The sequence below is a fragment of the Xyrauchen texanus genome, chromosome 10, assembly GCF_025860055.1.
Source record: "Xyrauchen texanus isolate HMW12.3.18 chromosome 10, RBS_HiC_50CHRs, whole genome shotgun sequence".
Taxonomy (NCBI): Eukaryota; Metazoa; Chordata; class Actinopteri; order Cypriniformes; family Catostomidae; genus Xyrauchen; species Xyrauchen texanus.
This window is the reverse complement of record NC_068285.1, coordinates 3785329-3811827: the sequence shown is the minus strand read 5'-3', so window position 1 is coordinate 3811827 and position 26499 is coordinate 3785329. Positions and strand designations below refer to the sequence as shown.

The 26499-nt window shown below is 41.2% G+C and overlaps 3 protein-coding genes and 1 pseudogene across 4 annotated transcripts in view; 3 read left to right on the top strand and 1 right to left on the bottom strand.

Annotated features, from left to right (window-relative positions):
- Nucleotides 1-3730, top strand: part of LOC127650074 (oxysterol-binding protein-related protein 10-like) — a 51181-nt gene extending 47451 nt beyond the window's left edge. The window contains exons 11-13 of one of the 2 annotated variants that reach the window (XM_052135270.1): nucleotides 1666-1848; nucleotides 2013-2166; nucleotides 3537-3730. In XM_052135270.1, the coding sequence (XP_051991230.1) occupies nucleotides 1666-1848; nucleotides 2013-2166; nucleotides 3537-3581 (382 nt within the window). In that variant the 3' untranslated portion in view covers nucleotides 3582-3730. Of the gene's footprint in view, nucleotides 1-1665; nucleotides 1857-2012; nucleotides 2167-3536 lie in introns of those variants that run through there. The other variant, XM_052135271.1, reaches the window with a different exon arrangement.
- A 4760-nt stretch (nucleotides 3731-8490) lies between these two features.
- On the top strand, nucleotides 8491-12128 carry LOC127650579 (glycosylated lysosomal membrane protein-like; annotated as a pseudogene).
- A 1148-nt stretch (nucleotides 12129-13276) lies between these two features.
- Nucleotides 13277-18187, bottom strand: LOC127650578 (transmembrane protein 79-like). The gene is made up of 5 exons (XM_052136079.1): nucleotides 18046-18187; nucleotides 15381-16143; nucleotides 14146-14331; nucleotides 13667-13889; nucleotides 13277-13473 (listed from the first exon to the last, which is right to left on the bottom strand). The coding sequence occupies exons 2-5, from the start codon at nucleotides 15946-15948 to the stop codon at nucleotides 13281-13283; spliced, it is 1170 nt and encodes a 389-aa protein (XP_051992039.1). The 5' UTR covers nucleotides 15949-16143; nucleotides 18046-18187; the 3' UTR covers nucleotides 13277-13280.
- A 944-nt stretch (nucleotides 18188-19131) lies between these two features.
- On the top strand, nucleotides 19132-25396 carry LOC127650728 (protein misato homolog 1-like). The gene is made up of 14 exons (XM_052136330.1): nucleotides 19132-19313; nucleotides 19989-20118; nucleotides 20326-20395; nucleotides 20481-20556; nucleotides 20626-20689; nucleotides 22016-22181; nucleotides 22336-22450; nucleotides 22581-22715; nucleotides 22950-23102; nucleotides 23279-23410; nucleotides 23525-23709; nucleotides 24126-24230; nucleotides 24472-24584; nucleotides 24667-25396. Exons 1-14 carry the CDS (start codon nucleotides 19230-19232, stop codon nucleotides 24915-24917), a joined length of 1779 nt encoding a protein of 592 aa, XP_051992290.1. The 5' UTR covers nucleotides 19132-19229; the 3' UTR covers nucleotides 24918-25396.
- The last annotated feature ends 1103 nt before the right edge of the window (nucleotides 25397-26499 follow it).

Genomic DNA, 26499 nt, shown 5'->3' with positions numbered 1-26499 from the left:
AACCCAAACACTTCTAACATCAAATTCTTGCAAGAGCAAATGATCTGAGCTATGATATCCACATTCATGTAATAGATCTGTACTCCTACTGTGTCAACAATTGACTCATGTATTAGAGTAAAAATGTATACATTAATGAGACATAATTGAGAAGAATTAAGTATCCTGAGTACTGAAAAAAATGTGTTGTGGTGAAGTAAACATAGCAGAAAATATGAAGTACTTTCTACAGTGAATAAGTCAGTTTAAGCATGAACTCAGTGTCCTACTGTAGAAAACCTTTTCAGATGTATTCACTAATTTGAGTACATTTCACAGGTAAAGAAAGTAAGTATTTTATTGGTGCATTTTACTCAAATTTTTGAAGTTGGCATTCACAGCATGCACCAAGATTGAATAATTAATAAGCTTGCATAATTTTACTGTTTGCCAGTTTATTTATATGATTTTTGTTGTTGAATTTTTAAATTGGATAACTAGTGTGAAGTTTATTTTCTACTCCAAATTACATGTAATTATCTGTTGATTGTCACAGTCATCAGGTCATGTAGTGCATGATTAAATGTGTTCATAAGGAATGTTCATAATGGGAAATGTTCTAATGAAAGGATCATTTAAATTTAACTAAGTTAACTTAAGTGCCATGTACATCATGTTACTGGATTAACTGTGAAGTTTTTAAGTGTTGACCGTGGGGGGAGTGGGGGTTCTAAACAACAACGCCCCAAAGGTGTTGACCGTGGGGGATTATTCTAAATGAGAATGCCCCCAAAGTTGTTGATCATGGGGGAGGTTCTAAACAACAATGCCCCAAAGGTGTTGACCGTGGGGGGTTATTCTAAACAAAAATGCCCCGTGGGGGGTTATTTTAAATGACAATGCCCCCAAAGATGTTGACCGTGGGGGGAGTGGGGGTTCTAAACAACAATGCCCCAAATGTGTTGATCATGGGGAGGGTGGGGTTTCTAAATGACAATGCCCCCAATGTTGTTGATCATGGGGGGGTGGGGGTTCTAAACAACTATGCCCCAAAGGTGTTGACCGTGGGGGGTTATTCTAAATGACAACGCCCCCAAAGTTGTTGATCATGGGGGGGTGGGGGTTCTAAACAACAATGCCCCAAAGGTGTTGACCATGGGGGGTTATTCTAAATGACAACGCCCCCAAAGTTGTTGATCATGGGGGGGTGGGGGTTCTAAACAACAATGCCCCAAAGGTGTTGACCATGGGGGGTTATTCTAAATGACAACGCCCCCAAAGTTGTTGATCATGGGGGGGTGGGGGTTCTAAACAACAATGCCCCAGAGGTGTTGACCGTGGGGGGTTATTCTAAATGAGAATGCCCCCAAAGTTGTTGACTTGACCATGGGGGGGGCGGGGGTTCTAACACCCCAAAGGTGTTGACCGTGGGGGGTTATTTTAAATGAGAATGCCCCCAAAGCTGTTGACCAGGGGGCACCGCCACTCCCCTGCAAGATGTCGCCCATGCCTAAATCTGCCACTTCTCACATGTAATTAAGTTAACTAGATTTTACTTGATTTTGTACTCTTGAAATTTACTGAGAAAAACACGTGTGCAAAACTTTGAGGAATAATAATGAGGTAAATCTTGCTAATTTTTTGTTCTTTTTTTTCAGTTTACTGTAATAAACATGTGTTCTTCAGGGTCACTGCAGAAGTCAAGCAGAACTCCAGCGGTATCATCATGTGTAAAGCTCAGGGCGAGTGGAACGGGACGCTAGAGTTCACCTACAGCAGCGGAGAGACCAAAGTGATTGACACCGCCAAGCTGCCTGTCATCAGAAAGCTGATTCGTCCAGTGGAGAAACAGGGACGGACCGAATCAAGGTGAGCAGGTACACATCAGACTTGGATAAATGGGTGTAAAGATTCAAAAGTGTACCTATGAATCTTTTTTTGACCAGTTAGAAATGTTTACGTCCTCACTTATCGTTGGCAAAAGTTAAATTTAGATGGTGGTTGTGATATTCTGCTGGTCTGTATGTGTTTAGGCGTCTTTGGCAGCACGTCACCAGAGCGTTGAAGGACGATAATGTCGATCTGGCGACTGAACACAAGCACGTGTTAGAAGAAGACCAGAGATCAGAGGAGAGACGGAGAGATGCCAACAACATGAACTGGAAACCCACTTACTTCAGCAAAGAGGTGCATTAATGGCACTTTTCCACGGAACGTTACGGTTCGACTCAACTCGCTTTACTTTTCTGAGCTTGCATTTCCACTGCAGTTTAGTGCCGCCTCAACGTGGGCGGGATTATAGGCTTTTTCGTCATAGTTGCGCCACCTCTACTGCCGTGACATCATCTTAAACAGGACACAAACATTACTGACCATAAACGACCGCTAGCTGTTAGCGACTAGCGCATTGTGCTGCATAATGCCGTTGTTGCATGGTGATTTTACACAAATGTAACAGTTAAATTTGCCTGGTTGTTTTAGAAGCGTTCCAGTAGCTGGTCAACTAAATAAAGTGAAGCTTTCAAGCAGAGTATAGAGTTAACGTAACAAAACATATCATCCTCCATCATGGACTCCAACAATGCCGTGGCCGATTCCAGGGCACTCTCCGTCCCATTGCGCGCCATAGTCCCTTTTTTTTTAGTTTTCCCTACACTGTTGGTAGGTCCGGTGGTAGCCGTACGCAGCCAACAGCTGAGACACTTCCTGAAATACTTTTTCGTTTTGCATCGTTTCGTTCATTGCTAACGAGAGGAACATCTGCACCTCGTTTATTGACCACGGCGTGGTTTTGCGCACAGCCATTTCTTTTCACAATTCGAAAGTCGTGTGAACAAATGATACTGCTATCACTTTTGCTAACTTTAAAACTAGCCAGTTGATGTCCCGTGCTGCAACTCCAGTGACGCTGGTAGTGACGATTCTCTCTGACCAATCAGTGATCTGCAGGGTTTTGACATCACATTTAGTATCGGCATGCTTGGAACATCGATCGAGGTGGTACTAAAAAAAGTACCAGGTACCAGGTACTATCCACAGTGGAAAACCCCCAAAAAGCGAGCAGAGTCGAGTCGATTTGTACCGTGCAGTGGAAAAGCCCCTTAAGTTTAGTCTTAAACCTGACCTCAGTAACATTCTTCATCGACATTTTACGGTGGAGAAAAATAAGATTTACCGTCAGACAAGAAACTGAGCTGCATTCATGTTGCAGGGTTTGAAATGTGCCAAACTCTGGTTTTACTGCAGTCACACGGACTGAAATATCAAGGGGTTAAACCTGAAACCTGAACAAATCAGACATCTTACTTTTGGGTTTTTCTTGCAAACTTTGGCAAATCCAGTGATTTGTGAAAATCATTGCTTGGAGAATTGAGCAACTGTTTTAAGAAATTTGGAACGATTTCTTAAATATGCATCAGACAGACCGAGAACAGTTTTGACAAATGTTTTAGCATTGTGACGTTTATCTGTTTATCTGGCAAAGATGAAATACATTTTCAGAGCATTTTGAAAGTTTCTTCCAAATGTTATTAATGTCTTTGTATCTTTGTGTGCAGGAAGATGGTTGGGTGTACAGAAACCCGTTATGGAAGACACACTGAGATGAGCTAAAAACACCTTTTGACCAGGCCAGGTTGAAAGACTGGATCCTATGTGCAGGAGAATATGGATGTACAGAAATCAAAGTGTATATAACATATGAACTTTTATACACTGTAGAAATGATATATTATTTTTCACAATACCTAACCTAACCTTTGTGTCTCCAGTTCCACACGTATATGCGTTATTTACCATTTGATGTTTTTTTTAACCGTGTTAGAGAGAGATTTATTCACTGTATGACCTGCTTCTGTTTAACTAAAACATTCAAAGCTCACGTTTATATTCAAGCTTTTAAACCTTCAACAGAAGAGTGAATCTCACAAATCCCTGCTCAGGCCACATTTCATGCCAAAATTAACAGACAAACAAAGTTAAATAACCGATACTACCAATGTGGGTAATATTTTAACCTCGTTCGACCCCGTGTCCACATGTGTGGACATTGTATTTTGGCTTCGCCATATGCAACGTATGATTTAAATGAAATAAAACCGACTGAATTCTGTTCACAAGACTCTACGCTTTAATTTAAGAGTTAAACTTATGGTACATCGAGTCTCGTGACACGACAACATGATGTCGATTTCCGTGAAGCGCTACTACAGGCGCAGCGCCAACAAAAGTGCCTCTGGTTAAAAACCTCTTTAAGTTTTTTAACTGAAACCTGTTTGGTTGTAAAGAGGAGCATCTCTAGTTTCATTTGATACTCTGTTTTAAAAAATTCATTGATTTTTCGCGCATCAGCGCGCTGATAAACATGATGTCCACATATGTGGATTTTGGGACTTTATTCCTGCACTGTATAATACCATTCTATTAACATTAATACATGCATTCCTATATTGAGAATAAATGTATTCATGCAAAAACTGATAAATGTGTCTTTCAGAAGCTTTATATGGAGTTATGATGAAAATAAGGTGCATTTCAAACTGTTCTGAGACCAGTGCAGACAGACAGCACACTGGAGGTTAAGTCATGCACTAAATAGGGAGCAAGGGAGCATCCTATAGCTCTCCTATAACTGTTCTGAGACCAGTGCAGACAGACAGCACACTGGAGGTTAAGTCATTCACTAAATAGGGAGCAAGGGAGCATCCTATAGCTCTCCTATAACTGTTCTGAGATCAGTGCAGACAGACAGCACACTGGAGGTTAAGTCATTCACTAAATAGGGAGCAAGGGAGCATCCTATAGCTCTCTATTACTGTTCTGAGACCAGTGCAGACAGACAGCACACTGGAGGTTAAGTCATTCACTAAATAGGGAGCAAGGGAGCGTCCTATAGCTCTCCTATAACTGTTCTGAGACCAGTACAGACAGACAGCACACTGGAGGTTAAGTCATTCACTAAATAGGGAGCAAGGGAGCATCCTATAGCTCTCTATTACTGTTCTGAGACCAGTGCAGACAGACAGCACACTGGAGGTTAAGTCATTCACTAAATAGGGAGCAAGGGAGCGTCCTATAGCTCTCCTATAACTGTTCTGAGACCAGTGCAGACAGACAGCACACTGGAGGTTAAGTCATGCACTAAATAGGGAGCAAGGGAGCATCCTATATCTCTCCTATAACTGTTCTGAGACCGGTGCAGACAGACAGCACACTGGAGGTTAAGTCATTCACTAAATAGGGAGCAAGGGAGCATCCTATAGCTCTCTATTACTGTTCTGAGACCAGTGCAGACAGACAGCACACTGGAGGTTAAGTCATTCACTAAATAGGGAGCGAGGGAGCGTCCTATAGCTCTCCTATAACTGTTCTGAGATCAGTGCAGACAGACAGCACACTGGAGGTTAAGTCATTCACTAAATAGGGAGCAAGGGAGCATCCTATAGCTCTCCTATAACTTTTCTGAGACCAGTGCAGACAGACAGCACACTGGAGGTTAAGTCATGCACTAAATAGGGAGCATGGGAGCATCCTATAGCTCTCCTATAACTGTTCTGAGACCAGTGCAGACAGACAGCACACTGGAGGTTAAGTCATGCACTAAATAGGGAGCATGGGAGCATCCTATAGCTCACCTATAACTGTTCTGAGACCAGTGCAGACAGACAGCACACTGGAGGTTAAGTCATGCACTAAATAGGGAGCGAGGGAGCATCCTATAGCTCTCCTATAACTGTTCTGAGACCAGTGCAGACAGACAGCACACTGGAGGTTAAGTCATGCACTAAATAGGGAGCAAGGGAGCATCCTATAGCTCTCCTATAACTGTTCTGAGACCAGTGCAGACAAACAGCACACTGGTGGTTAAGTCATGCACTAAATAGGGAGCAAGGGAGCATCCTATATCTCTCTATGCAGTTAAGTGTGTTCACCCCTAAAATCTGATCAAAAGTTCAGTTTCAGGCTGCAGATGATGTTTGGATCACTCAACATGTTTGACACACATAGGACAATGATAATCAGAAATGATAGTAATAAGACGTAAAATCCCCCCAATCTGGCGAGGAACGGGGCAAATGACATACCCAAAATAAAAGGTTTACTGCTCATGAGTCCCTCTGACTACACACATAATCAAGGATCTTTAGAAAGCACTTGAGACTTTACTATGAAGTCTTCAGAATTACTCAATCTGTTACTAACACAGATAAAGACGTGCAAACACACAAGGAAATAAATCATATTTCACACTTATTATGAAATAAACACACAATGCTGCAGTATAGGCAGATAAACAAGCTAAAGCCCTCAGTCTTACCAAGCTATGTTGCAAATGTGAAGGTGATACTAGCTAAACTTGGCTTTCTGTTTGGGTGCCTTTCTGAAAAGGCCATTTGGAGACTCCAAAAGGTCCCCAAAGTGACACTTGGTTACCAGCTTATATTATGAGGTATATCAAACTGTTAGATCAGTTTCTGCTTTAGAATATCACAGTGAACATATCGTTTTTATAATTTTAATGGTTAACAGTAAGACTTACAATCTTATGTGTAATAAATGCTTTTTAGTCATTGTTGGAGCCTGAACGTCTGTCTCGCTGAATGCCTTCTGTGAAAGGGGTTTCTTCATTCTTGACTTGGCCAGTTGCGGATGCATGATGAATGCATTGGCCACAGCAATGTCCACAAAGTGGTAAAAAAAAAGTGTAGTACCACATGTTCAGTTCACCCATCATCATTGTTTGATCAAACTCTACACTGCCATAACACAAACAAGGTAAGGACTCGCTGCTTTGTTGTTGTGTTGTCTATTGTGCACTCTTTACACAAAATAAGAAATCATCGTCTGAAAGTAATTTAGACTGATCAATGCTTTCACTGGAAGCAGTGGCAGATTTAGGCATGGGCGACATGAGCAGTGTCATCCGGGGCGGCATCTTGTAGGGGTGCGAGTGTGGGTGGGGCTTTACGAGGTGGCGACACAATCAGCAACTTTGGGGCCGTTCATACACCCCCACCCTAACAACTTTAGGGGAGTTCATATACACCCCCCCCCCCCACCCAAACATATTTGGGGCCGTTCATACTCACCCACCCCAACATCTTTGGGGGGCGTTCATACCCACCCCAACAATTTTGGGGGCATTCATAACCAACCACCCCACACCACAACATCTTTGGGGGCATTCATACCAACCAACCCCCCCACACCAACATCTTTGGGGGCATTCATACCCAACCAAACAGTGGCAGATTTAGGCATGGGTGACATGGGCAGTCGCCCAGGATGGCATCTTGCATGGGTGCGAGGGTGGGGGGCTTTAGGAGGTGGCGACACAATAAGCAACTTTGGGGCCGTTCATAACCCCCCACCCCAGCAACTTTGAGGGCGTTCATACCCCCCCACCGCAACAACTTTGGGGGGGGAGTTCATACCAAACCACCTGCCACCCTGTTCATAGCCACCCACCCCAACATCTTTGGGGGGCATTCATACCCTCCCCAACAACTTTGGGGGTATTCATAACCAACCACCCCACAACACAATAACTTTGTGGCCATTCATACCCACCCCAACAACTTTGGGGCCATTCATAACCACCCCAACAACTTTTGGGGGCATTCATACCCACCCCAACATCTTTGGGGCCGTTCATACCCACCCCAACAACTTTGGGGCCGTTCATACCCACCCCAACAACTTTGGGGACATTCATACCCACCCACCCTCACCCCAACATCTATTGTAAAGGCGCTGTATAAACAAAGCCTCTTCAAAAATGTTTTTCTCATTACTTTAATGTGAAAATGTGTTCATTTTAATGTCCTGAGACTACCACGTGACTGCTGTGTGCAATTTCCATTTCTCTTTTTGATTTGTAACTAGTCGCATCCAATAAACCAGCAGTCTAATAAACAAAATATATTTGTTCGAGCGTACAAATATAACAACAAGCATATTCATTTTGGAGAGAAAGGTGCTTAACTCTCATGAAAATAATAAATATCAATGGTCCTAAAAATAGGCTTCATTTTTTGTGTACAATATAATTTCTTATTTTCTCTCTTGATTTTGGGGTGAAATTGTGAGACATCCAGAAATGCACAACAACAAGAAAAATAAAGATGGAATAATATGCATATTGAACATACACACACACATTTGTTCATCAGCTGCCACATGGACAGAACTGTCTTCACCGACTCCCGAGAGACAGAAAGGCGGAGTGTGAGAGAGAAGTGAATGAAATAAGGAACATTTACTTGAACATGTTCAACTCGGTCATTTTTAAATTGGACTGCGGTCCTGAAAATGCAGCCTCCGGTGTTGCAGGATCATGCTTTTATTTTGAAGAACGAGTCTATTTCCGTGTTTTAGCAACAGCTGATTCCGGATCAGCACCGCCGTCACTGTTCACTCACCCGTATGACACATCAGAACTAACCGCTGATCACAGATCAGTCCTGTAGCGCTGCCCGGGTCACATGACTGCTCTGAAAACACAAACACAGACGTCATGTGATTTCTCTATTCCGCATCTGTGTTCAGTTTCAAACATGTCGATGATTAAAACACATTTAATCTGTTCGGCGCTGTTTGTTGTGTTCGGTTGTGCGTTTGCATTCCTGGGAAATGGAGAGAAATTCCGACGGAAGGTAAAAATAATGAATTAAAATACTTAAATAAGAGACTTGCTTGATTTGTACATGGGCTAGTTTAATGTTTTGCACTTTAATCTAGTTTGTGTGTGTTGTTTGGCTGTTTTGTCTCATTATTTACCTGTTTATTTAAACTCATGTATTAAGATACACTGATGCATATCATAAATTACACTGAATTGTTGTATAGTTCTGATAACCAACAAACCCATCACTGACCAGGTGCAACAGTACTACCATGTTTATTATGGGAATACCTTGTTTTTTGGCCATGGACTATAGTAATACTATAGTATTCCTTACAGCACCTTGCATTGTCAACTTATCTTTATGTAAAAATATTATGCCACTAAAACGCATTTGACTATAAATAAATGACATTCACTCAAATGAATCCGACTTCCCTGTCTGTTATGATCCGTGTGATATCTCTAATGTAAGACCTGTGTTTTCTCAGGTCACTGTAGAACTGAACCCTGGATTGAAGCCCCCCTCCACACTGCCCCCTGGAGTCGGTCTGGTGCATGTGCGAGCACTGGGGGACAATGACACACTTCATTTCTTTCTTTATAATCATGGAGCTCCAGCAGTGCTGCTGGTCCACAGTAACAGCACAGAATCGACAGTGCAGGTGGACTGGCCTGAGTTTATAAACCGCAGTTCATCCGGCAGCCTGAAGGTGGAGCCAGAGAGAAGCGTGCAGTTCAGCCGTGCACTAGTTTTCACTAGAGTAAGACTTGTCCATCTGTGTATCTGTCTGTCATTAAAGAATAAAGCCCATTGAAATTAGGGTAACAAATGAATACTTATGTCTGTCTCTCTCAGCTCTGGGAGTACAGTGACGTCAATAACACGGCTGACCCACAGCATACTGCCGAGTCAAGTTTTTACCCTCCTTACGAGCTCCAGAACTTCATCTGGTCGGGTTTGAACGCATCTGTCAACCAATCCGACCACACGGTAATGTTCTGCGGAGGTGACGAATCCGTCAGTTTCATCAACGGCTCCCTCTGTCTGCAGGTAAGAAGAACTGCAACAAACGACAGCTTTACGCCTGTGGAGATTCTTCATATGTGGACTTTAGATTCATGTTTGTATCTGATATCTCCTCTAAAACAGTTCTCAGCGTTTGAGTCAGAAGGTACGCCCGTCGGCGTGGCGAGCCTCCGCCATAACGCAAACTGCAGCCAGCTCCACGTGTGGTTGGACGGCGTGGCGCCGCTGAGCCAATTACTCGCGATTCTCTCTGGAGCTCCAGACCGTTGGCGACTCTGGATTCCAGGGACGAGTAGATGTTCGAAGCTCCATCGATGATGAATACACTCCCTCCATTTTTAAGGTACAAAAACAATTGACTCACAACTCTCTTCAATATTTGATTGTACAAGGCAGTAACACTTCTGTAAATCAGGTGTGGTTTTCGGTTTATTGGAACAATCTTCAAATGTCCTGAATGGTATAACGGTCACTATTACAGGTGTCACAGTGGGTCTCGTCTCCGGTCAACACCAGCACTGTTTGGGGCTACACGCAGTGGAAACCTGTTGCGTATCGCAAACCCAAACCTGTGTTTGAGGACGCCACACCCTGCATGCACTCTGAACCCGTTCCCATGACCCAGCTCCCTCCGTCTGGTCTGGTTCAGGCGTATTTCAAAGATTCTCATACATACGGGCTGAACATAAGCTTCGGAATCGCTGGAGACCCGTTTTACAACGCAACCAATTACCTCAGCTGGTGAGTGTGAAATAATGACTCAAACATTTACAAATATCGATATCACCCTGTCTGCCATTGGTCAGAGAAACAGGTAATCCCACTACAAACTCACGCCATTGGTTGAGCCAAAGGTTGACATGTGACAATGTTTTGAAAGCGCCACAGATCTGGTGTTTACACGTACTTGTTATGGACTCATTAATCTAAAAACATCCAAACAAATGTACTAATTCACTTAAGACAGCAGAGCATTGAATGTACTTCTATCCCCTTCAATCCTTCAATGGGTTATTCAGAAACTTCCCGGCTGAAATGTTTATTGTTGTTAACTCTTATGAAGAGAGATCAACATAAATGATGCTGAAAGCCAAAATATGAAATGCAATGGATGAATGATTACTGAGTGATCCATTGTTTTGTAGAAGAGGGTCAAAATGACAATTTCCGCCAATGATTTTGGAGCAAAACTACAGTTAAAAAAATACCCTTAGGAAGGTGTCAGTATCATGATTTTATTTTTACCCAGAGATTAGTAGGTCTATTACTAAAACCAGTAGAAGTTTGCACCAATTGTTGCATTATATGTCAATGTGTGAGTCCAAATATGGGGGAAAAGGATTTATTTTTTGTTGTTTTTCCAAAGTTTTGGTGCCTATAACTCCAAGAGTATTAAAGATATCTTAATATCCTTTTAGATTCTGGTTCAGAACAAACTTTCCTTCTTGCAGTTTAATTTCTAAGGCCCTATATGGAGAAATCACAGAGATATGAGAATCTCAAAGTGGCTCCATTCAAAAAAAAGATCAACATTTTAGTGCATCTTTGGAGTTTCGAAGATTTTGACATTATTGTTTTAATAGGAATACTGTATATAATGGTACACTTCTAGTTTCAACATTTATTTGTTCTTCAGACTTTTATTTTGTTGAACAAGAAAAACTAGCATCATGTGACACATTTGGTTTTGGACCATTGAAAATGGGTAAAAATGGACAATTTACACATGGAGCCACATTGAGAGCCACATATCTCTGTGAATAAACAATATAGGGCCTTAAAAATGAAGATACAAAAACTGAAGTTTGTTTTGAACCAGAGACCAAAAGGATATAATGTTATCTTTAATGTTTCTGGAGTTATAGGCGCTCCAACTTTGGAAAAAAAACACAAAAAATAGCCTTTTCCCATTTTTTGACTCACACGATTGACATATAATGCAATAATTGGTGCAAACATCTACTGGTTTTAGTAATAAATCTTGTTCTCTCTGTGTAAAAACAAAATCATAATGCTGAAACCTTTAAGTTTATTTTTTGGCCTGTAGTTTTGCTCCAAAATCATAGGCGAAAAGCGTCATTTTGACCCTCTTCTACAAAATAATGCATAACTCTTTTTGTCATTTAAAAATCATAATTTATGTTTATCGTTCACCAGTAATTAAAAATGATGAAACACTCAATTTTGAGCTCCGGTTGACACAGAATGACCCGACTATGTACTCTGATTAAGTTCTGTAGTGGGTGTTTGGCCATTGGTGTGTTGAATCTGTGAGATTTGATGTGTTTGACTGAACTCTGAGCTCTCGTTTACATTACAGGTCTGTTTTAATGGGCATGGGCGATCCACCGGTCGACTCGTTCTCCACTCTAATCCTTGCCATCATGGCTGTTGGACTCGGCGCTCCACTGGTGATCGTTATCGTGGGTGGAGTTTATATTTTGATCCGAAAGAGGACGTCGCAATCAACGGGATATGAGCCAATCAACTGAGACATTGTGGCACAAGCTCCGCCCCCATGCTCTTACTGACTAATCGACAGTCAGGTGGGCGTGACCGAGACAGAGTGGCCAATTAGATTGTCAGTGTGCACGTTACTGATAAACTCTATGATAGATCTCCGGATTGGCCAATCAGAGTATGGCGTTCCACTTCTGACGATTCCTCCTGCATTAATGTTTGATTTAGCCATGTATCGGAAATTATTATACCTCAATCTGATTTGACGATAGATCACAGACAAACCAAAACTACAGTGTTACTATTTTAATTTGTGATTTTTGCTTGTTTTAAAAACGTATATTGGCCAGATAACTGACTGTGGAAAATTGCACACATTTTTAAGACTTAAAATGATAATTTTTCTCTTTAATCCTCAAATATAATTACGCAAATGTTGTCCGAATTTAACAATCAGAAATGCATTTCAGTTTCTCAGGGATTTGGACGGTTTGTCTTCAGTTTAGATGAATTAAATACGTTTATTATTATGCAGCAGTTATTTTTAAGAGAATTGTAAAATAGTTTATTAAATTAACATTTGACTGGTCAATGTTTGGAGGAAACTGCATATTTACTAACAAACGTTTATTTGCACATGTACGCACAAACTTTACTGTTCTTTTACAAATGTAAATATAGTTTTAAAAGCTGCAATAATCATATTTCTCTACATAAATTCTTCCTCGACTCTCTTGTGAACTGAATTTTGTTTGTTTTGTATCGAATCAAGAGATCTTGAATAAAATGTGATCACAAAGACGTTTATAAAGTTTCATTAGAAGATAGATTAAGTCTGGACATTGATGATCAACTTCATTTAGTAAACTGTTTTTTCACAAACATTCAAACATTATATTGACAGCATGACAACAACAACAATAGTAAACAAACAGCATGTCTGTAAGATTCATTACTTTCTGTATAACAATGTAAAATAACTTCTGAAGATCTTGTGCTGGCAGATTCCCTGAGATTCCCCCAATATGAGTTAAACTGATCATCATCGCTCTCAGTGCAGGCGAGAATTCCTTCTAGATGATTCTCGAACAAACTTCATTGTTTATTATGTGAACGTCTCGCCATCGTGGACGACAGCAAAGCAAACAACTCGAAACATGAAACTCAGATCTCTGTTGTTCTTCAGTTTCACCCCCACCATCTCAGCTTTGGGGGTGGGGGTGTAGTGGGAGGGGCCACATCAAACACCACCTCTGCTCCGCCCACTGAGCCAATGAAGTAAAGGTTTGCCCCCAGAAGGGCAAGCAGGGGCAAGAAGGAGAGGCCGAAACCCAGCGCTCGTACGCTGCTGCCATAAACAACGCACACCCAGTAAATCAGTCTGAGGATCAACAAAATACAACGTGTTAATGAGCTTCATTCATGAAACCTGAGCAGAACAAACTTCAACAAGAACAACTCATGAATAACTTTAAATCAACCAAACATGTTACTTTACATCAATTTAACACAATAAGGTGAATTTATTTGTAAACGTCCACTGGTGACGATGCATAACGGACTTGTGCACTCACCGGCCAATCACAAAGATGATGGTGAGGAGCGGCACCAGTTTGAGCATCTCCTGTTGGATGTAGGTCGCCATGACAGCGAGCTGCATGAAATACAGCAGGTACAGGTGGAGGGACTCTCTGACGTAGTGACTGTGAACGGCCACCTGACGAATCTCCCACGTCCCAACAAACAGCGGCTTCAGGGTCCCAAACCTCAGACGGGACGCACCCTGAACCAACACCCCTGAAACAGACAAACATGGTCAGAATCATTAAGAGATGCACAACCATGAGAATGCAAAGAATACACGTTATCAAAGTCTTCTCCCCAAATAAAACGATTCCCAATGCAGGACACCGTCATCACCGAAGGGAATTGCAATGTGTTTATTTGAGCCTTTACCATCTGTTTGTCTGAGCAGTGGAAGACGGGGCACTTTCATACATTTGGAAGCAGTTATTGTTTTTGTGAATCAATGAGAAAGTGAATTTTTGCTCACCCAGCACTATTGGAATGGTGCCGAAAAACGCACAGCGTAGAGTGTAGACCAGCCTGAAGGGGGTTCTGTCGAGAAGAGGGATTTTAAAGGGCAGGAGCTCGTACCCGCCCCACGTTAGTAACGGGAAAATAACTGCTGCAGCCGTAATAAACACACACACTCTTACAATCTCTCCACAGCAACTGTCTGAGAGAGAGAGAGAGATTAATGCATTCAACATTTCATTTCCAGTGCCATGAACTAACCAGAAGTTATATCAGATTGGTATGGATAGATTGGCATAGATAGATTGGTATAGCATGGCACTCGCAACACCTAGATCATGGGATCGATGCCCCGTGATCTATACACATAACATAAACATAAAGGAGAGCAGGGCATGAAAATAGTGCATGAAGTCTAGTGCATTAAATCAAGGTTCATTCAGGGTTTGAGTGGCCCATTATTAGGGGCAAAGCGTTGAAGGTGCGTTGGCATCTATTGTTTATATTAGTCTTATTCTGAATGGGAGTCTATGGCAGCCCATAGAACGGTAGCCTATGGTAAAAAGTTGTGAAATTTGGCACACTTGTAGGGCAGGGTCTGAACATTCCTTGTGGCAAATTTGGAGTCTCTAACTGAAACCCTCTAGCGCCACCAACAGTTCAAAGTGGCATTTATGTTTATGCGAATAACTATTAAACCAAATGCCCTACAAATATTTCCCCTAGGCCATACTTACAATTCACACAAAATTTGGCATGCATCAACTATGTTTGCTCATGACCCAAAAGTTAATAAAAGCATTTTGATAGACCAGTGCTTCAATGAATCTTACGGCGAGCACGCCACAAAGGTCGTGATGCTGTATATTGTCAAACGCTTTGTTGTATTGAAACGAAACTAGGTATACTTCATAGCCATCATGCCTTGAGGGTACCGGATCAGTTTACAAAACTATGAAACATGGCATAAGGGTGGTCTCTTTAGATTCTTTGGGGCTTACGGTGTCAAATGATACCCATTGTTCCTATGGTAGCCATATTAGTCCCATCTATGTTGGTCATTTTATCCAAAAACATTATTTCCATTGTTGCCGTTGGTGTGCTTGGCCCCATAATGGCTAATTTCAGCTATTTTGTTCCATGTAGTATCTTGAGATCACATAATTGGAGTTTAGCTACACATGCTATGTTCGGAGTTGAAGCCCAATGACAGACAACTACTAACAAAATATGAGGTTTGACCTGATTTACCTTTGGGTTTTTCAATGTCTTCTATCCACTGTGGGTGGAAGTGTTTTGGTTGGCTCATGTGAAAGTTTTGCGTGTATAGAGGAGCTTTCTGCATCTGTATCTCCTCTTTCATCACACTGCTTTCATTCAGGTCCTGCTGATGGCAGGTCGGCTGCACTATCATTATGTTTGGAGTGAAGAGCTGTCCGGCTTTCTCTGGCATCCAGTGCGCACGTACCCTATCGCAACCGATTTCATCATCATCATCATCCTCTTCCTCATCATCAGCCAATGAGCCGTCTCCACTGTCCTGATCTCCTCTTTCATCATCACTCTTCTTCTCCTCCGTGTCCATCCAGTGCTCTCCTCTCTCCATCTCTCTGGAACTCTCCGTTCCACTCACTTGCTTCTGGCTGGACGTCTGTCCTTCAGGTGAGCGGTGGTCTGGTCCTCGATCCTCGTGCCATTGCAGGGTTCTGGGTTCTGTGTGATCTCCATCAGACCTCTGAAGTTCTTGGAAGTTCTCGCTGGTAGTGAGCGGTTTCCTCTCATCAACTCTTTCAGGTTTAATGACGAGGAGCTCGGTCATTTCGCTGCTTGTTTGTCTTTCCGTTCGGTTTGTGAGTTGGATTGTTGTTCTGTAGTATCAAACTTCTATCTGTAGAAATCACGTCTATGGTTTAGGGATGAAACTACAGAACATTTAAACTCCCACAGTTCATATTCGTCTGAACTCCCAGGTTAAATAAAAGTGTTGATTTTTCATGTTTCCACTGCCAAAGTCCTGAACAGAGAGAGAGAGAGAGAGAGAGATATTTAAACAAGGGAGGCCTCTACCACACTAACCAGTTTAAGTTTGAAACCTCTGTTTACAGTTTCCTAACATCATCATTTTCCAAAGTATGCGGTAATGGATATCGCTTTTGAAATGAGAGGTGTGAGGTGTAAACATAGCAAAACTAATGCATTTTCAAACAAACACGGATTAGTGTGGATGAGACCTGAGAAACCAGCGGCGGCTGTGGCTCAGGTGGTAGAGCGGGTCGGCCACTAATCGCAGGGTTGGCGGTTCGATTCCCGCCCCACACGACTCCACATGCCGAAGCAACCCAAGAAGATCCCAGTGGCAGACTAGTGCCTTGCATGCAGCTCTGCCGTCATTGGTGTGTGAATGGGTGAATGAGACGCAGTGTAAAGCGATTTGATTACCGCTAAGGTTAAAAAGGCGCTATATAAGTGCAGACCATGTACCAAAGTATACTTCAGTTGTCTGGGTTGCTGATCGCTGAGCACACAGTTATTTTCGTCATCAACACAGTCTGCATGGACTGTCTGTGCACATCATTGGCTCATGCGCCTGCCGTTGACCGAGAGCATACGTTGAAAGCCAATGTAGTCGACTGTGTGATCCGGAACACAGAAAAAGTATCAAAACTATATCCGGGTCTTACACAAATACATTTTCGTTTGAAAACGCATGTTTTTCGCTATGTTTTGGCCTTCTGTCCACACTGAGACGGTGTTTTTGTAGAGCACAATCTGAGCTTTCGAAAACTCTACCAAGTGGATCACTTTGAAACACCGTTTTCGTGTTGTGGTGTGGAAAGGGAAAACTGAGAAATTCGAAACTGGTGAAGTAGGCCATTTGATGTCATGTGACGCAGTCATGTGATCCATCAACACAAAACAATAAAGATGGCGGGCCATGTTGTAGTGGCGTTGCTGTGTCTGTTATCCACTTTGATAGCGTTGTTAAAGATTAATGACACTTTGTATAATCTTCACATCCCTTCAAAGGTGACGGGAAGTTTACTCGGAATTACTGTCTGGGGTGGAACTCCAGGACACTTGCGATCCAGACCGAACATGGAAATGACGCATGTGCATTAAGGGGATTTAAGTGTTTTTGTATGTTCTAGTGTGGACGAGCAACTTCTGGAAGATGTTTGAAAACGACAGTGTGAACGGTGGGTGAATTTATCCGGATTAATGTAGACGAGGCCTAAAACATGGGCAGCCTGATTAATCACCCTAACCCCAAGTAAATATTGCTAAAAAACATGAATTTATTTTGGTTTTTGAGTCTCATTTGCTGTAGTTAAATGGTATAAATTGTACCATTAGAGGCCAGTGTGGCCGATGGCCGATGTGTTGTTTTCGGTGGGTCTCTCTTCTTCTCTCTAGATAGCAGTTCTGGGATTGGCAATGTCAATATGCCCTTTCAAACTGAAGTAACCAATATACAGTTTATCAAGAGTTTGAGGGTTTATCAGTGAAGAAATTCCTTTTATATTCGTCAGTTTGTCCTTGTACACCACACAATGAACACACATTCTCTTAAACACACAGTCAGTGAACACAAGTGAAACTACAGACATTAACCAGCACAGCTCAATGAGTAATGCAGTTCCACCTGTTCATCCTGAACTCTGACCTCTGACTCGCATACAGGGAAATAAACACAACACAAACACAACACAATCGTAACACAAACACAACACGGCTCACTGTAGAATTTCACGTAATGGAAAACATTATTACACTAAAAACTCTTTAAAGTGTCTGAGAATACCTTGAATATCAAGTTTAAACAGATAAACTGGCCGATAGGAAGCATTTCACATGAAACCTGTCAAACACACTCTGTAAAGTCAGATATATAAAGTAAAAACACACTGTTTCTTACCTGATGCTGCAGTAATACAGAAGAACAATTGATTATTCAGATTATGAGTCTCAGACAAGATCAGAGTCTCTGCTCAGATACAAACACACATAAACACATACAGGTGTGGCAACAGGTAAATAATTTCTGTGCTCTCTGTCTCTCTCACACTCACTGTCTCTCTCTTGTTGTCTCTCTCTCACTCACTCACTCTCGTTGACGCCTTCAGTATCACGTGACATCTTTTGGTGACGCCTCCAGTAAAGTACTCAAATTAAGCTGTTAGATTAAGCTGCAAAAAACTGCACAATTTTGCCAAATTTAAATAAATAAACATGTAAAAAATAATGATGTTGATTTGTGTTGAAAAATTGTGTTGATTTAAAAAAAAATACATTTATGGTTTAATAAACATTATGATTTTAATTGTAATGCATTTAAATAGTATTAAATATAACTTAGATTATTTAAATTATTAATAATTATTCCAAAGCAATATGAAATAAATATTGTTTTATCAAATACATATTTTTATATATCATACTCATATATATATATATATATATATATATATATATATATATATATATATATATATATATATATATATATATATATATATATATTATATAACATTTTATATATTAACATATAATACAATATTTATTTTTACATATATTATATTATATTTTATCAATATCAATAAATATATTTATCACAAATCTTTATGATGGTTTTCATATTTGTTTTTTTTAGGGGTGTCAATATAATAAAAAACATTTATGTTTTGTTTTTTTACACGTACATTTTTAAAAACAAATTGCTAGTTTATTTTATATTGTTTATATACATTTTAGATTATTTATGTCTCAGAAAACATACATAAACTATTAAATACAGATATATATATATATATATATAATTAATATCTAGTGTTTATCAATGTTGTTCACAGCGCTCGCGACACATGTGCGCGTCAGGCGCGCTGAAACCAAACTACAGCACAACCTAATTTATCCGTTTCTGCAACCAATCATCGCGCTCCGTCAGCTGTAACAGCCAATCACAATCGAGAGCTTTCTAAGTGCCGCCCACACACGGAAGTTTGTCTGTCGCTGATGGCGTGTGAACTGCTCTGTATTTCTCAAACACCTTCAGTTTTTACTCCATTAATGTTTAAGATGTTTTAAAATCCACAGCGCATCATGAGCGGCCTGTGTAGGGAGGTAGTCACACTCCAGCTGGGACATTATTCTAACTTTATCGGGACACACTGGTGGAATTTACAGGTGACTTTCATTTCTAGCGGATCACTTCAGTTTAATCATCGATGTCATTATTGTGTCATTAGTGGGTACAGATTGCTGTGTATGTGCACCCTTTCAAAGATTACCATGGGAACCAGTTTCCTCCAAATCAACACTATTGTTAATACAGTTAAACACGTGTTAGCCACCAAGATCATATGTGTTTAACTGTATTAATAATGACGTCATTATTTTATTGTTTATCGTTGTGATCTCGGTCATTTATAGCTGCAGAATTAATCACAATAACGTTTGACTGTAATTGTAGTTTATCCATCCATCCATCTGTCTGTCTATCTATCTGTCCATCTGTCTGTCTGTGAGAGTAATCTGTCTGTAATATGTCTGTCTATCTGTGTAATCTGTCTGTTTATCTAATCTGTCTGTCTGTTTATCTAATGTTCGTGTTCTGTCTGTGTAATCTGTCTGTCTGATGTTTGTGTGTCTGTCTGTTTATCTAATCTGTCTGTCTGTGTAATCTTTCTGTCTGTCTGTCTAATCTGTCTGTCTATCTGTGTAATATGTCTGTCTGATGTTTGTGTTCTGTCTGTGTAATCTGTCTGTCTCTCTAATGTTTGTGTTCTGTCTGACTGTGTAACCTGTCTGTCTGATGTTTGTGTGTCTGTCTGTTTATCTAATCTGTCTGTGTGTCTGTAGGATGCGTCTCTGTGCTATGACTCGGATGTGTTGGCGAGTGAGCTGCAGAGTGACGTGTTGTTCAGGGAGGGTCTCACTCTGTGCGGTCACGTCACTTACACTCCCCGACTCATCGCCATGGACCTCAAAGGTAAAGGTCATGACCCTTGACCTCAGAGACAGCATCTTTAGATATTATCAATATAATTCTGGGATCATGTGAAGAACAAGAAAACACTCTTTAAAAACGTGCATCAGATTCTGCCAAACTGTCGTTCTGTTCGTGTGATTCAGTAAAGAAACATTATAAAGTAAACGCACAGATCTGAACGCTACTGAATATTTATCGTTTCTTCAGGCAGTCTTCGAACATTGAGGCGAGAAGGAAGTCTGTACGACACAGACAATGAAGAAACAAACTTTACCTGGTAAACATGTTTGTGTGTCTGCATGTGCAGAATATGTTTGTGTGTTTACGAAGGTCGACTACTGAAGTTGTGTTTCCTCTTTTAGGGAAGGAGAGATGATGACACATAAAGCAAACCCGCCCACCAAAAACTCTTTCTTACAAGATCTGGACATGCTCGATGTAAGTGTGACTGCTGAGAGTTTTATTATCTGAGACGCTTCCTGAAGATTCTCTGTTTCTTTCATCTAGACAGGAAGTTCACTAGCAGAATCCAATTTCTCTTGGCCTTCTGCTCAGACGGGGCGCTGCTCAGGTGAGGTTGAGTTATGCAACATTAATTGTCATAAATATGATCAGTGACAGACTAGATCAGGTTTCATCACTTGTTAATAAACGTGTGAAGAGTCCTAAAGATCGAATTTGAAGAGCAAATGTGTTTGATTTGTGCAGCGGTAACAACCTTGTCTGAAAGTTTAAACTGTTTTAAAAGTTCTAGTTTATACAGACATTACACTAATGCTGCGTTCACACTGCCAGCGACTTTATCGCTGCATGTCGCTAGTGGCTGGCGGTTAGGTCGCTAGTGGTGTGTATGGAGAGTCTGAACAACACTGTTTCTTTACAATTAATATCATTATTAAAATATTAGGATCACGTGAGCTCTACCATCTTCTCTCGTATTGGCTGTCGCTCCCAAAAGTCGCTCTTCTTTTGGATAAAGTTGTTGCGTCGCTGGACACGCCCACATCTGGTCGCCAACGGCCACGACAGCTCGTGTAGCCGGAAGTCGCTGTGCTCTCATCGAAAATGAATGGGATGATGTCGCGGTCTTGCGCGATGTCGCTGGCAGTGTGAACACAGCTTAAGACAAACAACCAGCTACTGTAGACAAACAGATAATCTTAGATAGATATATGTTTAGCATGCAGCTAAGTGTTGCTAGCACGTTTTAGCATGCAGCTAAGTGTTGCTAGCACGTTTTAGCATGTAGCTAAGCATTGCTAGCACGATTTAGCATGTATCTAGGCATTGCTCTCATGATGCTAGGTGTTGCTAGTATGCTGCCATCTGTTGTTAGCACGTTCTAGCATTTAGCTAGGCTTTGATATCATGTTACAAGGCATTGTTAACATGTTTTAACATGTAGCTGGGCATTGTTAGCATGTTGCTAGGGGTTGCTAATATGTTGCCATCCACTGTTAGCATATTTTAACATGCATTGCTATCATGTTACTAGGTATTGCTAACATATTTTAACATGTAGCTAGGCATTGCTAGCATGTTGCTTGGTGTTTCTTGTATGCTGCCATCCACTGTAAGCACGTTTTAGCATGTAGCTAGGCATTGATAACATTTTGCTAGGTGTTGCTAATATGATGCCATCCACTGTTTGCATGTTTTAGCATGTAGCTAGGTGTTGCTATCATGTTGCAAGGCATTGCTAACAAGTATGAACATGTAGCTAAGCATTGCTAAAATATAGCTATGTGTTGTTATCATGTCTTTGCAGAGTTCGGTGTCTGTAGCTTGAAAGTTTGTCAAGCCAACATAATAAACATTGTAACTTTTATTATTTGAGAAGTTTTAGCAACGTAACAAATAAACATGAAATATAATTTGATTTCTTTTACTCCTAAAGTTACCAGCGCAGGAGCGAATGTTGCCGTGGAGACGGTGAACAGCAGACTGGAGCGGATACAGAAATCCTATAGGCTGGAGGGAAGTGTGAGGGTGTGGTCAGATTTCCTGAGAATCCACCTCCATCCTCGCACCATTTCTGTCATCAACCAGTACAACCATGATGGGTGAGGAGATCAAATCTCACATTATTGGATGTTTTCTGAAACCAGTTCAACCATCTGAGAAAAATGAGTTCAAACTCGTTAATGGAAATACCAACGTTTGTTTTTAGTTGATGTTTGTTTTCACGCCTTTGACTGTGTGTGTGTGTTTCCTCAGTGAATCGGAGCGTTTGGAAGCGTTCGGTCAGGGGGAGACGCTCTTACGGGGTCCAGTGTTGGAAGATCTGGAAGACCGGCTTCATTTCTTTGTGGAAGAATGTGATTATCTGCAGGTATTATATCCACGGCGATCTGAACGTTCATGAGAACGGCCTTCATGATGCAGTTTAATCTAGAAAAACTCTTTTATTGATATTATATCCGCGGCGATCTGAACTGAAGTTTCTCTGTTTCTCTCTTCAGGGCTTTCAGGTGTTGTGTGATCTTGCTGACGGCTTCTCAGGCTTGGGGTCAAAGGTCACAGAGTTGTTGCAGGACTCTTACGGAGGTCGCGGCATCCTCACATGGGGCGTGGCTCCTGTCAATCATCCAGACACGGTGAGATGATTCATCTGTTCTAGAAATAAACATCGTCAAATATAAACATGCAACAAACATCAACATTATTGTGAACATTGTGCACTCCTCGCTATTTTATTAAACTTCTAGTGCTCTAGTGTCAGACATTATTGGATTAGATTGTTAAGGGCTATTTTCGAGCTTTATGAGGGCACATGATTTCTATACGCTGCAGTTTGAAGTTATTTAAAGATGTTTTACTCACGTCCACAGAGCTCAATAAAGGAGTTGTACCGCATGATCAACTGCGCTTTAGGAACTGTGCAAATGGCCAATCACAGCTCTTTCTTCTGCCCTTTGACCCTGAGGGGGGGCCTGGGGAGACGGCCGCCTCCACCCACCACTTTCCCCCTGATGAACTGTGATGTAAGTGTGTTTCCTTTGACTGTAAATGATTTAAGTATTATAAGATCTCTGGCAGCACTCTTAAACTGCGCTGACTGCCCCCCGCTGACGCGACTCAACATGTACTTTAATTGCTCCAATGGTTGTTATTCATGTAATTTATGTTCTCTCTCCACCTGTCACCCATCCTCTCTCAGCCGTCGCTGTGGTATCACTCCAGTGCTGTGCTAGCTCTGGCGTTGGACACCATGACAGCGTCGTACAGACTGAGACAGAACCGCGTCCCCATGTGGCAGCTGTCAGACGCTCTGGCCGTCTCCGGAAGGAAGGTCAGTTTCACCGGTGAATATTCAGTGTCATCGTTTTACTTTCATCATGAGTCAAATGAAATCAAAGTCAATGACGTTATTGTCTTGACAACTGCCGATCATTTCGTTTTCCAGGTCGTTTCAGCTTACGGGTCTGTTCCGTTTCCCATGATGCACGGCAGCTGTCTCCCAGATGCTCTGGACGCTTTTGCTGACGTGTTGCCGTGGAAACCCCTATCAGCTTGCCCTGAGCTCGGTGACGGACGCTGTTTTAGCCAATCGGTGACTCTGAAAGGGTTAGAGGGGCGGAGCTTAGTCAGGTGAGAGACTTTCATAACACTCCGGTCATGATGAAAGCAGCTGCACATGTCCGATGAGAACGCTTATTTAATCCAGTTTTTATTTATTTATTTATTCATACATTGCATCAAAGAATATACAAAATACAGTAATAGAGGGTCTGTGTATCTCGGCGAGTATTGACAAGGGTCGAGTGACTCCAATCAGGTCTCCTTAGCAACCAAATTGTCCCGGTTGCTAGGGAGGGTAGAGTCACATGGGGTAAACTCCTCGTGGTGGAGATTAGTGGTTCTCGCTCTCAATGGGGCGTGTGGTGAGTTGTGTCCCATGCGACCGATTCTTGACTGATAACGGCTCTCTTTGTAGTACTGAGAGCGGCATGTTGCTATTGTAGGTCCATTGTGAACATGTTGTGGTATTTTTCTTTCTGTGGCAGTCCCCTCATCCCGGGGCAAGAGCCGTCCAGTCCTCTGCACTCCGAACGCTCTGGAGAGGACGTCCTGGCAACATACGTCAGGTTACGTTACCCATCAACACCCATGTGAGTAACCCAATGTGCACAACACCTCCTCGAGCTGCTTGTGTCGTCACTAGACCATGTTTACATTAGTTGATATTCTTCATCACAATTACAAAACCACAATAAACCGAGTATGAATCAGTGTTCCTCAATCTCTCATCATTGATGAGGCGAGTTAAGTGTACAGATGGAGATGCGCTGACTGCCCCCTACTGCATTAAAGTGATCTATGTGATTGTGTCATGTCTCTCTCTCTCTGTAGGGCAGTTCAGCTGGTGTCCAGCCCCAGTAAACTCACTCCTCCGTTCCCACAGATGTTTAGTCCAGCTCTGAGTCCACAAGGTTTCCTTCAGAACCAGTCTGAACCTCCTGACAGTGAGTGATTCTTCCTCTGGTGCTTTAACAGCTGTTGTGTTTCGGAGTCTCTCCCGGTTTGACTCCTCTGTTTCTCCATCAGCTGCTGTTCAGCCGGTCTCTGGTGTTCCTGTCCTGACGTCTCTGCAGTCCAGTCCAGCTGTTGGTCTCCTGCTGTCGGATCTGCAGAAAGCGTGTGCTGCGCTGGACCTGCGGCGCGTGGCCCCCAGTTTCCTCTCTCAGGGGCCTGGACTCGGCGAGCTCACAGAAGCCTTGGAGCAGCTGCGCAACCTTGCGCACTGTTACCGCCAGGATCACCTCGGCTCTTCGTCAGATGATGATGATGATGACTAGAGATTGCTGTACACGCCTCCGCTCAGAGTTCAGCTCTGGTTATCATGTCCGAATGGCCTGTGTCTGGAGAACGAGCTCCATGGCATGTTCCCACTGGGAATGTTGGGAATTGAGCTCAATTAATGCACTCTATAATAAAAGCCAAAGCAAGTCAGAGAAAGTCCGAAAGAAAACAGCTGCCCCGTTTGTTTGTGTGCTTCTAATCCTCAATAAACCCACAGAGCTGCAGCTGCAATTCTGAACTTAAGCTTCATATCGCACATGCAGAAGAAATGTAAAGTTTTACGTTGTGCAAAATAAATGACAATAAACAAAATGAATCAATTCACAAACATGCCTGTGAAACCTGCAAAACGGTTCCTATTAAATATGGGACATGTTACAGTCGTGCACCTTTCATCAAATAAAGTGTTATTATTTTCAGTTCGATTATGAAGGTTGAGCTCTGTCAGTGTGTATAAATCGAAATAAACTCGTTTGAATTGTGTTTTTAATGCAGATGTTCATTTTGGCAGTTCTGGTGCAAACGGTTCAGCAGTTTCATCACGTGCGTGTGAAGATGATCATGTTCATTAGAAATCCATGAGCATTTGACGGCTGCCAGTCAGCATTAGCATGATCTAATTAATATTCATGAGCAGGACAGTTGAGGTGACTTTTGATGGGATTAAATATTGATTAGAGATGATTAAATATTGATTAGGGATGGTTGAATATTGATTAAGAAATATTACATTTTGATTAGGAATGATTACATATTGATCAGGGAGAATTAAATATTGATTAGTAAATATTAAATTTAGATTAGGCACAATTAAATATTGATTATGAAATATTAAATATTGATTAGGCACGATTAAATATTAAGGACGATTAAATATTGATTATGCACGATTAAATAGTGATTAGGCATGATTCAATATTGATTTGAGAGGATTAAATATTGATTAGGAAATAATAAATATTGATTAGGAAATATTAATTAGGCATGATTCAATATTGATTAGGCATAATTAAACATTGATTAGAAATGATTAAATATTGATCAGGAAATATTAAATATTGATAAGGCACAATTAAAAGTTGATTAGGGATGATTAAATATTGATTAGGAAATATTAAATATTGATTAGGCACAATTAAATATTGATTATGCATGAAAAAATATTAAGGATAATTAAATATTGATTAGGGACGATTAAATATTGATTAGGCATGATTAAATATTGATTAGGGACGATTAAATATTAAGGACGATTAAATATTGATTATGCACGATTAAATAGTGATTAGGCATGATTCAATATTGATTTGAGAGGATTAAATATTGATTAGGCATGATTAAATATTGATTAGGGACGATTAAATATTGATTAGGCATGATTAAATATTGATTAGATACGACTAAAACTAAATTCTGAGATTTGTCTGATAAAAGAAATGTGTCATATTACAAAACTGATAATACAGCGGTACATAAGTATTTAGGTGATTTTGCAGTTGATATAAAAGTTTGAGGGTTTAATTTTTATCTGTAAAGATGCAGATGATTGAACTGATTATTTTAATTAGTCGATATAAA

Bases quoted from the DNA above. Each gene is read 5' to 3' on its own strand.
- LOC127650578 (XM_052136079.1), bottom strand. From the start codon at position 15,948: ATGACCGAGCTCCTCGTCATTAAACCTGAAAGAGTTGATGAGAGGAAA. The intron at 14,332-15,380 runs GTAAATCAGGTC...TCTCTCTCTCAG, and splicing joins AGACATTGAAAAACCCAAAG to ACAGTTGCTGTGGAGAGATT. The intron at 13,890-14,145 runs GTGAGCAAAAAT...TGTCTGTTTCAG, and splicing joins CACCATTCCAATAGTGCTGG to GGGTGTTGGTTCAGGGTGCG.
- LOC127650728 (XM_052136330.1), top strand. From the start codon at position 19,230: ATGAGCGGCCTGTGTAGGGAGGTAGTCACACTCCAGCTGGGACATTAT. The intron at 20,396-20,480 runs GTAAACATGTTT...TTCCTCTTTTAG, and splicing joins GAAGAAACAAACTTTACCTG to GGAAGGAGAGATGATGACAC. The intron at 20,557-20,625 runs GTAAGTGTGACT...TCTTTCATCTAG, and splicing joins AAGATCTGGACATGCTCGAT to ACAGGAAGTTCACTAGCAGA.